Here is a 13504-nt window from a genome sequence, read left to right as displayed (position 1 = left end):
TACCTTGTAAAACATTGAAATACTAACCAAAACAGAAAACAAGTTTTACAAGCTCTAACCACATTGATTTTTCTTCCCAGTTCTTTAAGCTTCCTGCATGCTCTTACTCCTGGGAGAAGTATGGCCAGGTTACAAGTACTGCAGACAAGTACTGCTAAGCACATGTTTTGTATTTGTCTGCAAGACATCCTGTTGTTTGAACATGCCACTGTCTCAAGCACATTGTAAGATATGGGCTGTAATTTTCTATTAGATTCTGTTGTGAGATGTATTGGAAACTCAATATCATGAGTATGCTTGGGAAGACGGAATTACAAGGCTTTATTCTTCAGGATTGAAGCAGCATAGTTGCTTCCTGTAAAACAGGGGAGGGGAATCGCTGCTTGTGTGAATGAGCTTGAGAACAACGTCTCTTGGTTTTGCAGCTGTAACCCCCCAGCTGTTCCTTATCTGGGGATGTACCTGACAGACCTGGCCTTTATTGAAGAAGGAACACCAAACTTTACTGAGGAAGGCCTCGTTAATTTCTCCAAAATGAGAATGGTAGGTGATAATTTCATTGTCCACCTGATGCAGCGATTCCAGTGGCTTATAGGGAAGAGGCTTAGTCAGGGAGGTCACTGCTTTTGCATTTTGAGGCAGCGGGGATAAGGGACACTGGGTTTAATTAATCTGCTGTGGCTGATTGAAGTGATTTTCAGCAGGGTTGTTTCAGCTTGCAGCCTGGGCAAAGGGGCGGGGAATAAAGCTCCAGGGACGACTGTCTAAGACGAGACACACAGATGTGGAAGGCTTCTTGCTGGACAACCAGGTTCTGAGCGCCAAGATAGAAACAAGGAGCCCAAGGACAGTAATGCCCCAAGCTTGCCACCTCTGAACTTGAGGGCACACCCAGTGCCAGCTGTTCCTCTGATTGTGAATTCAGTGTCTTGCTGCATTTCACGTGGCTCATTGAAGGGCAAGAAAGCCCTGGCTGGGCATAGAAAATGATAGGGCAGGGCTCTGACCCTTCCCGGGGCGGGGGGTGGGGAGGAGTCAGCCCTTGCCTACTTGTGAGCAGGGCCAGGAAGAATGTGTGGTGATACAAGGAAATATTTTTTTTCTTTGCTTTTGTTGTTATTGTTTCTCTACTAGATATCACACATCATCAGAGAGATACGCCAATTCCAGCAGACTTGCTATCGAATAGACCATCAGCCAAAGGTAATATCATGTGGTTGTTAAGGGGACTAATAAAGAAACAGTGGGAATTTATGAATTAGAAACAGTGGTTGATTGATAATATCTAAAGCTGACTCACAGAAAAGACCAATTGAATAGACAAATCTTTGGCAACTCTGATTAAGCAAGCAAGCAGGCAGGCAAAAAGAACATCAATTTATCAAGTTCTATCTGTTGTATATTCTATATTCTATATTCTCATGAACCTGTCTACACCATCACCACCCTGGTCCAAGCCACCAATTATCTGTTACCTGTCTACTTGCATTCACTCTAGAATGCAAAGTCCATTCTACAGATTGCAGTCAGATAGAACTCTCTGAAACACAGAGGAAAATGTCCCTTTCATAAAATATTTCATAGATTTTTCATTGCTCTTAGGATGAAGAAAGAAAAAGTCTTGATGTGTCTCATAAGTCTTAGATTATATGGCCCCTGTCATCTTTCAGGATGTATCTCACATCACCCCCCTTCTTCCTCTGTTCCAGCCACAACTGGACTTTCTTTCTTTCCTTTTTCTTTTTTAAATAGGTATTATTTTTTAGAATCATTTTGGCTTTACAGAAAAATTGAGAGGGTAGTACAGAAGATTCACATATAACTCACAGCCATGTTTTCCTTATTATTTCATGGAACTTGACAAACTTATTGTGAAACCCATAAGTCAGCTTAGATAGGCCAAAAAAAAAAAAAAAAAAAAAGAAGACAAGGATTTTTTGGGAAAAAATAAGAGCTTTTCCTACCAGATACACAGGCATTTCCTAAAGCTGTGTGAATAAAACAGGACTACATTGGCATAAGAATGCAAATTCAGTGGAGTGGGATGTAGTCCAGATGCGGATTTTGTCTATATGAAAATCTAATATGGAATAAGGGAGGCATTTAAAGAAAGTGCCAGAAAGAAATTGACCAGTCAAGTAAAAGAATAGGAATTTTAGCTCTACAGCTGATAAGTCACACATGCAAAAAAAGTCCAGATGAGTTCATTACCTAAATATAAAAACAGATATTAAATTATTTGCATAAAATATAGTACAAAATATTCACAACCTTTAGATTTGAAGGATCTTCCTAAATACAGAACATATGAACTGTAAGACACAAGCTTGAATAAGTTTGCTGCATCAAAATTAACCTTTGGTATGACAAAATGCAATTATTTAAAAAGCAAAAATAGGGATCCCTGGATGGCGCAGCAGTTTGGCGCCTGCCTTTGGCCCAGGGCACGATCCTGGAGACCTGGGATCGAATCCCACATCGGGCTTCCAGTGCATGGAGCCTGCTTCTCCCTCTGCCTGTGTCTCTGCGCCTCTCTCTCTCTCTGTGACTATCATAAATAAGTAAAAAAATAAAAAATAAAAAAAAATAAAAAAAATAAAAAAAAATTAAAAGCAAAAATAAAACCAGTCAACTAGGAGATGATTGTTTTGAAAAAAATTTTTTTTTTTTGTGAGAGAGAATGAGAGCAAGAGTGGGGTGCTGGGTGGGGCAGAGGGAGAGGAAGAGAGAGAGAAAATCTTAAGCAGGCTCCATACTCAACACAGAGTCTGACCAGGGGCTCGATCTCAGAACCCTGAGCTCTTCACCAAAATCAACAGCTGGATGTTTAACTAACTGAGTGACCCAGGCACACCTAGGAGATGATAATTGTAATACGTAGAAACAAAGAGACAGAATAAAAGTCTTTCTATAAGTCTGTAAGGAAAATATAAACAACTCAGTCGAAAAATCAGCAAAATTATGAACAGGTGAACTCACAGAATAAGAAACAAAATTAGCCAATAAATATTTTTTAAATGCTCAACTTCACTAGTGAGAAGGGGAAACACAAATTATAATGAGGCATCATTTCCACCTTATAGATAAACAAAATTTTAGAATACTGGAAATCCCGAACATTAGTTTGTGCACAATAATACCAGGTACTGCAGTTTCAGAGGTTATTTTGCATCACCTGTTAGAATTAAAAATTGATGAACTGAACAACCACAACTCTTCTACATTGCTGGCGAGAATAACATGGTTCATCCACTTTAGAAACCTGTGTCCTGTGGATATTTCTTAAAACATTAAATATGCATCTACCTGATGACCCAGGAATATCCCTCCCAGGTATTTATCCAGGGGCACATGACAACATGGCCACTGAAAGTCTTGTATGAAGTGTTCATAGCATTTCTTAATAATAGCCCCGAACTGGAAACAGCCCAGGGGTCCATAAATAGGTGAATGGATCGACAGATGTTGTGTGTCTCACAGGAGACACAACAACAGGGCAGACTTGTGATACTTGTCACAGCCTGAAAGAACTTCGGAAGAGCACACTGGGTGAAGGAAGCTAGACACACAAGTACATGCTGTAGGGTGTTATACTATATGTCGGCAAATTGACTTTACATAAAATATTTCTTAAAAGACAAGTACATACTGTATGCTTCTGCTTCTATAAAGTTCTCGAAAAAAGAAGAGAAAAACACAAAAAAAACCCCCAAATTCTCGAGTAGACCAAACTAATGCGTGGTAATAGAATCACAGCCATGGCCGCTTCTGGGAGCAGACAGGGAAGCTGAATGAGCACTTCCTGGGGGAGGGGGTTGTCCAACTGTGATATGGACGTAAAGCTGAGCGGACCATGAGCTATGCCTACGTAAGTTTTAGCTCAATAAAAGTAAAGAACTATTTCCACAGAAATACACCAGGCCCCAACATTCTTATTTTAGTGTCATTTCCTTTCCTTTCACTTCTCACGTCCACTAGAAGTGAATGCACGTCCCCAAGGAACATTCCCATGTGAGCACCAAGCAAATGTGCTAACGAGGATTTTACTGTCACTTTGTGTGATAGCGAAATGTCAAGAGCAAACACCCCTCTCGATAAAAAGTTGGTGACTAAACTGGTGGATCACATATTAGTGCCGCACAGCGTTCACACTCTGTGGACCGACGTGGGGAGCTCTCCCTGCCTCACAGTGAAGATGTGAAAGCAGAGTAAGATGTACCTTAGGATCACAAGGGGAAAACAGGTTTCTGTAAGTACCTGTAGGATCTAAAGAGAATGCAAACCACATGATAGCAGCGGCGCCTCTTCAGGGAAGTGCCTGGGGTTAGGAGCTGGGAGAGGATGGGAAGTGTATGGTGGCTGGCTTTCCCTCCCTCCCTGCCTTTCTCCTCCTCCTCCTCCTCCTTCCCCTTCGGCTTCTTTCTCTTTCTTTTTTCTCTCTCTTTTTCTTTCTCCCTCCCTTCCTCCTTCTTCTTCCTCTTCCTTTCCTTTTCTTTCTTCTTTTTTCTTTTCTTCTTTCTTTCTTTCTCTTTCTTTCTTTCCCTCCATTTCTCCTCCTCCTTCCCCTTCAACTTTCTTTTTTCTCTTTTTCTTTCTTCCTCCCTTCTTCTTCCTCTTCCTTTTCTTTCTTTTCTTTCTTTCTTTTTCTTTCTTTCTTTCTTTCTTTCTTTCTTTCTTTCTTTCTTTTTCTTCCTTCCTTCCTTCCTTCCTTTCCCTCCCTTTCTCCTCCTCCTCCTCTTTCTTCTTCTTCTTCTTCTTCCTCCTCCTCCTCTTCTTCTTCCCCCCTTCCTCATCTCCTTCCTTCCTTCCTTCCTTCCTTCCTTCCTTCCTTCCTTCCTTCCTTCCTTCCTTCCTTCCTTCCTTCCTTCCTTCCTCTTTTTTTTTCTTTTCTTTCCAATGAGAATATATTCATGATCTCTTTTTTAAAAATCCCGTAACATTTTTAAATGCTCGAGGGGGCATGTGGAGTTGTGTCCGACTGCATTCGGGGGACAGTGTTCGGAGCGAGCCCACGGCCGGCGTTTCCCTGTTCCTCCAGGTCACCCAGTACCTGCTCGACAAAGCCCTCATCATAGACGAAGACACGCTCTACGAACTGTCCCTCAAAATCGAGCCCCGGCTCCCGGCCTGAGGCTGGGCCGCCCGCACCGTGCATGCCTCGCCCCGCGGCCTCCTCCCTCCTCGGGGCGCACCCAGGCCCCCTCCAGCCCGCGAAGCCCCGGCCCTTGGCGGGGGCCGGACGCTGCAGACTCGGGGGGTGGGGGGGTGAGCCGAGGGTGCGCTCCTCCGGGGGGCGCCGCGCCGAGCACCAACCCCCTCCCCCCGCCCCCGCGGGCCGCCCGCCGCCTCCGCTGTTTTCTGCCTCCCGAGGAGCGTCCAGAGCGGCCGAGGCTCCGTCTGCGGGGCGGCGCTCGAGCAGCCCCGGCGTCCCGCACGTGCATGGTTCGGGGCCTCGGAGCTCACGTGGGAGGAGCCGCACCGCCTGCAACTGCTGCTTTGGTCCGGAGGCAGCAGGCCCGGGGAGACCGAGGGCAGGGAGCGGACTGCGCATGCGTGGGCCGCGGGTGGCTGCAGGCGCGGCCCCGCACCTCCCCCGCTTGCCCCCTGCCCTCCCCACGGTGAAGGCGGATTTCTCTCTCTCTCCTTTTTTTTTTTTTTTTTCTGATTTGCACAAACCATTTTTACGCTCACTGCAAATACGGTTGTATTTTCTAGAACGTTGTTCAACAGGATTTTCTCTTGCAAACCCACACGTCCGTGTGCTGTTGGTAGACGGTCCTGCACCGGTCATCCTTGGTTTTCAATTTGGGGATACTTCTGAGGCAACACATTCCATGTGTGGGGGGACGGGGACCCACCGCTCAACAGCGCTTGCATCAGAAGACGCAGTGCAGGGGTCGCCGCTGCCCGGGCCGGGAGGTGAGGCGGCTTTTTCCAGGATTGATGGTTGTTGCAGAAATAGGGCTATCTCGCGTTCACCTCCCTCTTCTCTTCTCAGGGAGAGCTCTGCTTTACAAGAAGAAACAGCAAAATACAGAGTTCTTGGTACCTGAGCCTATTGCACCTGCTGGTTTCTCTTGGAGGCATGAAGTATATTGATGCTGACAGTGAAAAAAAAAATTGACCTGTCTAGCTGTTTTCCCTCCTTCTTTGCACTTTAATTCTCTTGTTAGAACTAACGGCTGCCTAATACGTTCAATGTGCCGGCTCGTAAGACCCAGTGGAAGCACTAGCGTTCCTAATGTACCATAGAAGTGGAAAATGTACATTTTTCCTGCATGGTAAGGGCCATCTCTGTACATAACTATCTAGTGAGATACCAAGTAAGTAAAAGAAACTATTTATAATATTTGAAGACCATTCCAAAAAATATTTTCAATAGCTCATATTAGCCAACAGTGTAGCACTAAACCCCAGGAGGGTTACTAATGAATGCTTTCTTTTTTTCTTTTTTTTCTTTCTTTTTTTTTTTAAAGTTGCTTGTTTGTTCTCTTTAGTTTCAAATAAGAGGTTGATGCATCTTGATGCATGATAAGAAGCATGGGTTGTCTGGATCCTAACTGCATAACGTGCAATTTATTTCACAGTGTTCACAAACTGAGGGTTTGAACTAATACATGTCAACTGCAAGACCTCAAGGTCTTGCAGAAGAAAAGGAAAATAAAGGTTAACTTTCTTGGCTCAAAAACACAGTCTTGGAAGGTGGACTAAGCCCAGGAAAAATCAGTGACAGCACCACACACATCGTAGTTTCAGGCAAAACAAACATGTGGGAAGGTCCATGCGCTCTGCTTTGAAGCCCCCCAAAGTTTCCCAGGGGCGAAGAGGTCATTCTGTGTGCACTTTCCCGGGAAGTTTGGACCATTATTTCTCTGACCCAAATGTTCCAGGGGCACTGCAGCCATTCTTACTAAAGAAAAATGAGAGACCGAGGAATTTCCAAATGCTCCTCCCCTTTCTCGGAGAGCCCAGGTTTCCTCAACCCAGTGACAAAGGTTTCTGGGGTTTTCCTGTAGAATGTTGTAAGCGCCCCCAGTGGTCAGCTATAGGAACCATCAATTGCTATGATGACCTTTAGTGTTTTATTGAATTACACGCCCCTCCTGCTTACTAGAGTCCGAAACCTTGCTGGAACTGCAAGAGAGAGAACTCTACCTCCAGGGGTGCTCCTTTTGATGACCTGCACCATTTCTGTACCATCTGGGATAAGAATGTGCATTCTAAAAAACCTCAGTTTGGTCACATTTAAAATCGCCAAGAGCAACTTGTAGTGCTTTTGATTGTTAAGGCACCCATCCTCTTCTGCCTTTCAAGTGTGTATTTAGTGTTGCACTGTGCACTCCCAGCTGTGTCTGCCTATATTCCATTATATGAGACCCACTTCTAAGACTCCAAGGCAGGTCAGCCCCCAACAACCAAATAGCAAATTCTTATATTATTGCAAAATTAACCTAGAAAATCAGAAGTAAAAAAGCCAATTTCATGCTTTCAGCTGAATACCCACATTTTGTACTGTCAATGAAATTACCTTGGGACTTTTAGGGGATGCCTTTCGTTATTAGCTAAGACATCCAGTTTTGCTGCAGGGACAAATCTCTTACTTAAGCCAATATATTATGTGACAGATTTAGGCATGAAGTAGAATGTTGTCACTTTTCCTTAGCATTTCTCTGAAGGAATCTAAAGAGAGAATTTTAAACTACTGTTGCAATATTTGCCAGTGGCTCTCACACAAAGCCCCCAGCACTGTTTGTTAGATTTTTTTTTTTTTAATCTTAAAGCACTGCTTAAAAACAAATGAAACTCCTAGAACCTGGATAACTTGGAAGAGAATCCATTCTGGAGTATATGATGACAGACTAGCACCTCTTCTCTCACCATATTATAAAACATATAGCCTTGGGTTGGCAATGATTGGGCCACTTTTTAAATTCTCAACTAAAAAAATAATGTGATAGAGGGCTTATTCTCCCCCACCCCATTAACTTTTATTTTAAAATAAAGGATTTTATTTAGCTTTTCTTTTAAAGTTCGATTTTATTCCCCCTGACAAAAAACTTTCTCTTTGCTTTAAAGACTTTTAAAATCCAACCTGTGAAGTTTATCATTTTTTTTACTACTCTTGAAATGGGATATACTATATATGGGATATATATTACATGGTGGAATAAATTATATGTTATTTATGGCTAGAGAATAAAGCCAGGCTAATGTCCACAGCCAGAAGGAATAAATGAACTCAATTCACTTTCATTTCAGCAAGAGAGCAGATTGTAAGTTTAGATAGTGACTTGATTACAACGCCACTATGTGAATCCTGGTAATAAGACTTGAGTCAATGAAATCTAATCACAGTGTCATTTTTCCATGGCTGTGGGTGACTTAAAATTAAGGCAGGGCAGAGAAAGAGTAGAAAACAACCATTTTGTTATAGGTATAAACACATGGATGATGATTGAGATAATTATTCATTTTGGCTGCCACACAGCCTAAAATTAACATTAGGGTTGATTGTACTTGATCTCATCTGCCCAAGAAAAAGAAGAGATCTACTTGATGTTGAGCTACTGTCTTTTGCACAGCCCATGTCGTTTTTCCCTAGAAAAGCAGTTGTGAAAGAGCTGGCCGAGGTGCCCTAGCTCTGAGTCCAAGACCCAGATGTCCACCTGCAAGCTGGGAAACCTTAGGCCAGTGCTAAAACCTCCTTGAGCCCATTTCCTCATCTGCAAAACGGAACTAATATTGATTCCTGTGCTGCCTACCTCACAGGGCTGTCATCAGGACAACATGGGTTAGAGTGTAAACTGTAATGTGCTGTCCAAATGTGAGGTAACATGATTACCATCCTCAGCTCTCTTTGGCAGAGAATTATTTAAATGTATTTCTTTGTTATTTGTGTGTGTGTGATGGACAGACCCGTGTGTTACCTTGAGGAGCATAATATTTGTGTCCAGTAACTGCAAATCTGCTGACATTTGTGATTCTGACAGAGGGGTTTGTGCCGTGGCCTAACACTTGCCAGGTGGGGTGTGGGTTATACCTATATGCAAATTAAATTTTGCCTTTCTTGATTCTCGAAAATCTCGTTAGTCTCTTCATTGATTTCTTTTTGCATTTTTCTACCTTGCCTTCTTTGTAGCAATGGGCTTCTTCGGATATTCTTTTACTTCTAAAGTTCAGGAGAAAGTAAAGTTTGGAAGAAGCCTATGTTGCAAGGCACTAAAATATCAGAGATTGGGGGGGGATCCTTAGAAAACATATCAAGGGTCATTGAGTCCCACTGTCTTTCAGTGCTTGAACCTTTCCTGTGACACCCCAGCCCACGTTTGACCACCTTTGACCACCCCCAGGCACACAGAACTCATTGCTGCCCAAACAGCTCGGTTCATCGAATGGCAGCTCGATACTCATGAACAGGCCGAGTGCTCGGGGGACATGGCCCAGCCATCACTCTGACCTTGGATGGGCTACTGAGCCAACTGAGGCTAAGTTCCTCACCTGTGAAATAAGACGCCTATCTGTCCTCAGAATTACTGCAATGGCCAAGTGGATTTATGTCAAGTACATGAAGTCGTGCTAACGTTTCGAGCCAAAGAGAGCATGGTGCAGCTGTCACCCACAAGTGAGAACTGAGGGAAGGAGGACTTTGGGTGTCTTCTGCTTCATTGGCTTTCTTTTCCAATTCTGAAATGAGCCATCAGGCTAGTGGGGATTCAGGAACCCAGGTTCTTCTTAACTTATGAGTTGGCCGTCCCGCAGAGCATTGCGCTTGCCCGCCGCCACATGCAGAGCCCTGGACTCAGGAACGAGAAAGAGAATAAGCCCAGGACTGATTCTGATTCCCTCTAATGCAAGTGTTAGGGCAGTGGCATGCTTCACTTCCGTTCCTGTCTGTATGACGAGAGTCAGCCACGTGGCCACACTGGCTACCAGGTGTGGATTGAACCCCCGAACTTGGAAGAGAGTCGGCAGTGATGAGAGAGGGATAAATGACATATAACAGGGTCATGTTTGAGGGATTTTTGGAACTGTGGAATTATGTTGAGTCCCTTGTAGAGGTTTGCCAATCCGCTCATAAGCTTCAAGATGGCCAGGTCCCCAACAGATAGTCAGCACCCCCTTTTCTCAGCAACATGCCCACTTCTCTTCTGACCTTACTTACTAATGTAAAACTGCCCTGTAAGAGATGAGGGGTTGGGGTAAGGGGGGAGGGGCTGAGGAGGGGGGAGCACCAAATGTCCTTTAGCAGGGACTTGGGGAAAACAGACAAAGAAGAGGGGTTTCTCATTGTAACTGCCATTCTATAAATTCTCCATTTCCATGCTCATCAAAGCTTCATCATTTTCTGGGTTTGGGATCTGGGTTACTTCAGGGTCACTGGATTTATTTCATTTGGTGCCTGAAATGACTGGAAACAGTGTGCCCGCCAAAGAGCTACTTTAGGAAGAAATAGGCCTAAACTCCCCTCACTCCACCTTCCCTTACCCCAACCCACAGAGCCCAGCTTGCTGAGCAGCTGTCAGCCCAGAGACCTCCAGCTTGCTGCCTGTTCTGCTGGGGAGGCCCCCAGAGACAGGAAAGACCATGGCCCTTTATGGTAGAACTTGCATACTGGGAACTCCGACCCCTAGAAGATCATGCAGTCTGTTTGGTTGGTCCCAATCTGTAATTTTTTTTAATGAAATAACATAGAAGAGGTTAGAAAATATCTGAGTAAATCATACGTAGAAAGGATAAGTATTGCTTTGTAAAAATTTCGATTCAGTACAAGCTAGACCAAAATGATAGCGTATGTATTAACCAACGTATGACCAACACACAGGCAGGGGCTTGACTTTTGTGTGTGCAGCTTGAGGAATTTTTACGTATATGAAGTTGGGACAGATGGGGTTAGTCAGGAAAGGATAAGGAAAAGGCCCAGAGTCAGGCTCCCATAAACCTCTGGGCTCCCATAAATCCCAAGGACACCGAAAGGCCCCAGAGTCAGGCTCCTACCCATCCCAAGGAAACAGAGATAAGGCAGCAAAAACAAAGAAGATTAAAACAAAACAAACAAAACAAAACAACAACAACAACAACAAAAAAAAAAAACCACACACATAAACCTGGCTTCCTAACTCCAAAATGTTAGGGAGTATCTCCCTTTGACGGTTACCAGGCAATCACAGGAACTCAGCAGACCCCAAAACAGCCATACATCAATGACTCAAGAAAGCACAAAGAAATCTCCAGGCTGTGGGCTTCCTGGTTAGTTCTCAATAAAAAGTTGGCCAGAAAGCCCTCAGTGGCAGATCTGTCGCGACCCCTCTCGCTTCTGAGCTTTCTATCTCTGCTTAATAAACTTCCCTCCTTTGCTGTCTGTTGTCCGCGAGATTCATTCTTCCACTGGTGAGACAAGAACCCAGTTCTCCTGTGTCACATGTATGCACCCATATGATCACCCTAAAATCAGGAAACTTCCAGACCCCAGAAAGTCCCCCTCACGCCCTCTCCCGGTCAGTAACCCCATGCAAAGGTAAGATTCTTATTTTTGGTTTGGGTCACACTTCAAAGTAGGAGCTCTGAAAGAGAACCACTCCAGGTTGGAGGTTATTCCTGGGCTCGGGCTTGGACCCGGAGAAAAAGGGAAAGGAACCAGCTGGTGATGTGCACCTGGCCAGAGAAGCCGGGTACGTGACAGTCGCCAGACACCCAGGCAGCTCCCTCTGAAATGTCAGGGCTGCTGCCCAAGTGCCCTTGCGTCGCTGCTATTTACAGGCAACCTTTCTGGTGGGCGCAGGTCCCAAGGAGGGCTATTTTTAAGCAGGGCAGTGGCCTGCAGGGTTTTCTGCGCACATTAAACTAGTGGAGATTGCAAGTGAAGTCGTCCCGCCGGCTACCGGCTACCGCAGAGAGCTCCGACCGAAAGACAAACGGCGGCCCGGGGAGTCGGGGCTGAGCGTCTGCCTTCGGCCCAGGGTGTGATCCTGGGGCCCGGGAGTCGAGTCCCGCATCGGGCTCCCTGCGTGGAGCCTGCTTCTCCCTCTGCCTGCGTCTCTACCTCTCTCTCTCTCTGTCTCTCATGAATAAATAAATAAATAAAATCTTTGGAAAAAAAAAAAAAGGCAAACGTGCTTGCCACTGCCCCCGGAATCCAGGCCGCAGACAGCAGGTTGGAAGGACATCAGGTCCCCGGCTGATTGGCAGCCGCGGAGAGGCAGCTTTAGCATCTTCGTCTCGGCCCCCGGCTGGGGGCGCGGGGTCGTTCTCGGGAGCCAGCCGCCTCGCCCTCCGCCCGGTGGGGCTGCAGGGGGCGCAGGGCCACGAAGCCGGGCCCGGAGCCCGAGCCGCGCGCCCACAACCTGGCAGAGCGCCGGGAGCCGCAGCCTCCAGACCCGAGCGCGCAGGCGGCAGAACGCGCGGAGGGGCGGGCGCCAGCGAGCCCAGCGCCAGGGGCCGCGCCCGCGCCCGGGCTTCAAGGGCACCGCGGGGCCGCGCCGACGCCGACCCGAGCCTCGGGATCCGCCGCCCAGCGCCCCGCCCCGCCAGGGCCCCGCCCCGCCCGACCTGCCCAGGGCCCCACTCCGCCCACTCAGGGCCCCGCCCGGCGCCCAACCCGCCCACCCTGCCCAGCGCCCCGCCCACCCAGGGCCCCGCCCCGCCCTGCCCGGAGCCCCGCCCACCCAGGCCCCGCCCCCACCTGCCCGCGCCCCCGCCCACCCAGGGCCCCGCCCCCACCTGCCCCGCGCCCCGCCCCCCAGGGCCCCGCCCACCCCATGCCCCGCCCCCCCACCTGCCCAGCGCCCCGCCCACCTCAGGCCCCGCCCACCTCAGGCCCCGCTCCACCCCCCGCCCCGCCCTGCCCAGCGCCCCGCCCACCCCAGGGCCCCCGCCCCGGCCTGCCCGGCGCCCCGCCCACCCCAGGCCCCGCCCCCACCTGGCCAGCGCCCCCGCCCACCCGGGCCCCCGCCCCCGCCTGCCCGGCGCCCCGCCCACCCCCAGGCCCCGCCCCCACCTGGCCAGCGCCCCCGCCCACCCCAGGCCCGGCCCACCCAGGGCCCCGCCCCGCCCGCCGCCTGTCCCGGCCCGGGCCGCCCGCCGCCGTCACTCTTCTCAGCTGTCGCGGCAGCGGACGCGGGGACTCCGGCTCCGAGGTCAGTGGGCCCCGAAACCCGACTTTATTCCCGCAGGGCGCGGGTCGGGACGGGTGGGACCGCGGTGGTGCGGCTGTCGCGGGCCCCGCTGGGGGGGGGGTGCTCCCGGCAGGCGACCCGCCCCGGCCCCGCCGCGCGTGGGCTGCCCGGTCGGCACCCTGCCCTCGGGAATGCCTCGACGGAAGCTCGAAATGCCCCCGAGCTCGGGCCCGCGACCTCCAGCTAATCCATTGGTTTCTGGGAACGATTTCCAACCTCAGCGGCATCGACGCAGGTGCAGCCCCGTGAGCTGGGGTAAGTAAGTGGGAGATGAACGTCGGAAGGCCGTCCCTCCCGAGGAGCTGGCGCCTAAGCCAGCGGCGGACCCCGGC

At 48.3% G+C, this 13504-nt stretch overlaps 3 protein-coding genes across 6 annotated transcripts in view; 2 read left to right on the top strand and 1 right to left on the bottom strand.

Moving 5' to 3' along the window:
* RASGRF2 (Ras protein specific guanine nucleotide releasing factor 2) overlaps window positions 1-9081 on the top strand; it is a 239499-nt gene extending 230418 nt beyond the window's left edge. For 2 of the 3 annotated variants that reach the window (XM_072793339.1, XM_072793320.1), the window contains 3 exons: window positions 426-543; window positions 1135-1203; window positions 5999-9081. In XM_072793339.1, the coding sequence (XP_072649440.1) occupies window positions 426-543; window positions 1135-1203; window positions 5999-6124 (313 nt within the window). In that variant the 3' untranslated portion in view covers window positions 6125-9081. Of the gene's footprint in view, window positions 1-425; window positions 544-1134; window positions 1204-5038 lie in introns of all 3 variants that reach the window. The other variant, XM_072793330.1, reaches the window with a different exon arrangement.
* LOC140610993 (uncharacterized) overlaps window positions 1-13504 on the bottom strand; it is a 74583-nt gene that overhangs the window by 255 nt on the left and 60824 nt on the right. The window lies entirely within an intron of this gene.
* CKMT2 (creatine kinase, mitochondrial 2) overlaps window positions 13017-13504 on the top strand; it is a 31639-nt gene continuing 31151 nt past the window's right edge. The window contains exon 1 of one of the 2 annotated variants that reach the window (XM_072793384.1): window positions 13017-13133. Coding sequence is in view for 1 of the 2 variants with exons in the window: in XM_072793378.1 (XP_072649479.1) it covers window positions 13304-13427 (124 nt within the window). In the remaining variant the exon portion in view is untranslated. Of the gene's footprint in view, window positions 13134-13286; window positions 13428-13504 lie in introns of those variants that run through there. The other variant, XM_072793378.1, reaches the window with a different exon arrangement.

Source organism: Canis lupus, chromosome 2 (genome assembly GCF_048164855.1).
Source record: "Canis lupus baileyi chromosome 2, mCanLup2.hap1, whole genome shotgun sequence".
Classification (NCBI taxonomy): Eukaryota; Metazoa; Chordata; class Mammalia; order Carnivora; family Canidae; genus Canis; species Canis lupus.
Note: the sequence above shows the minus strand (reverse complement) of the source record. Positions and strands in the feature narration are given on the sequence as shown.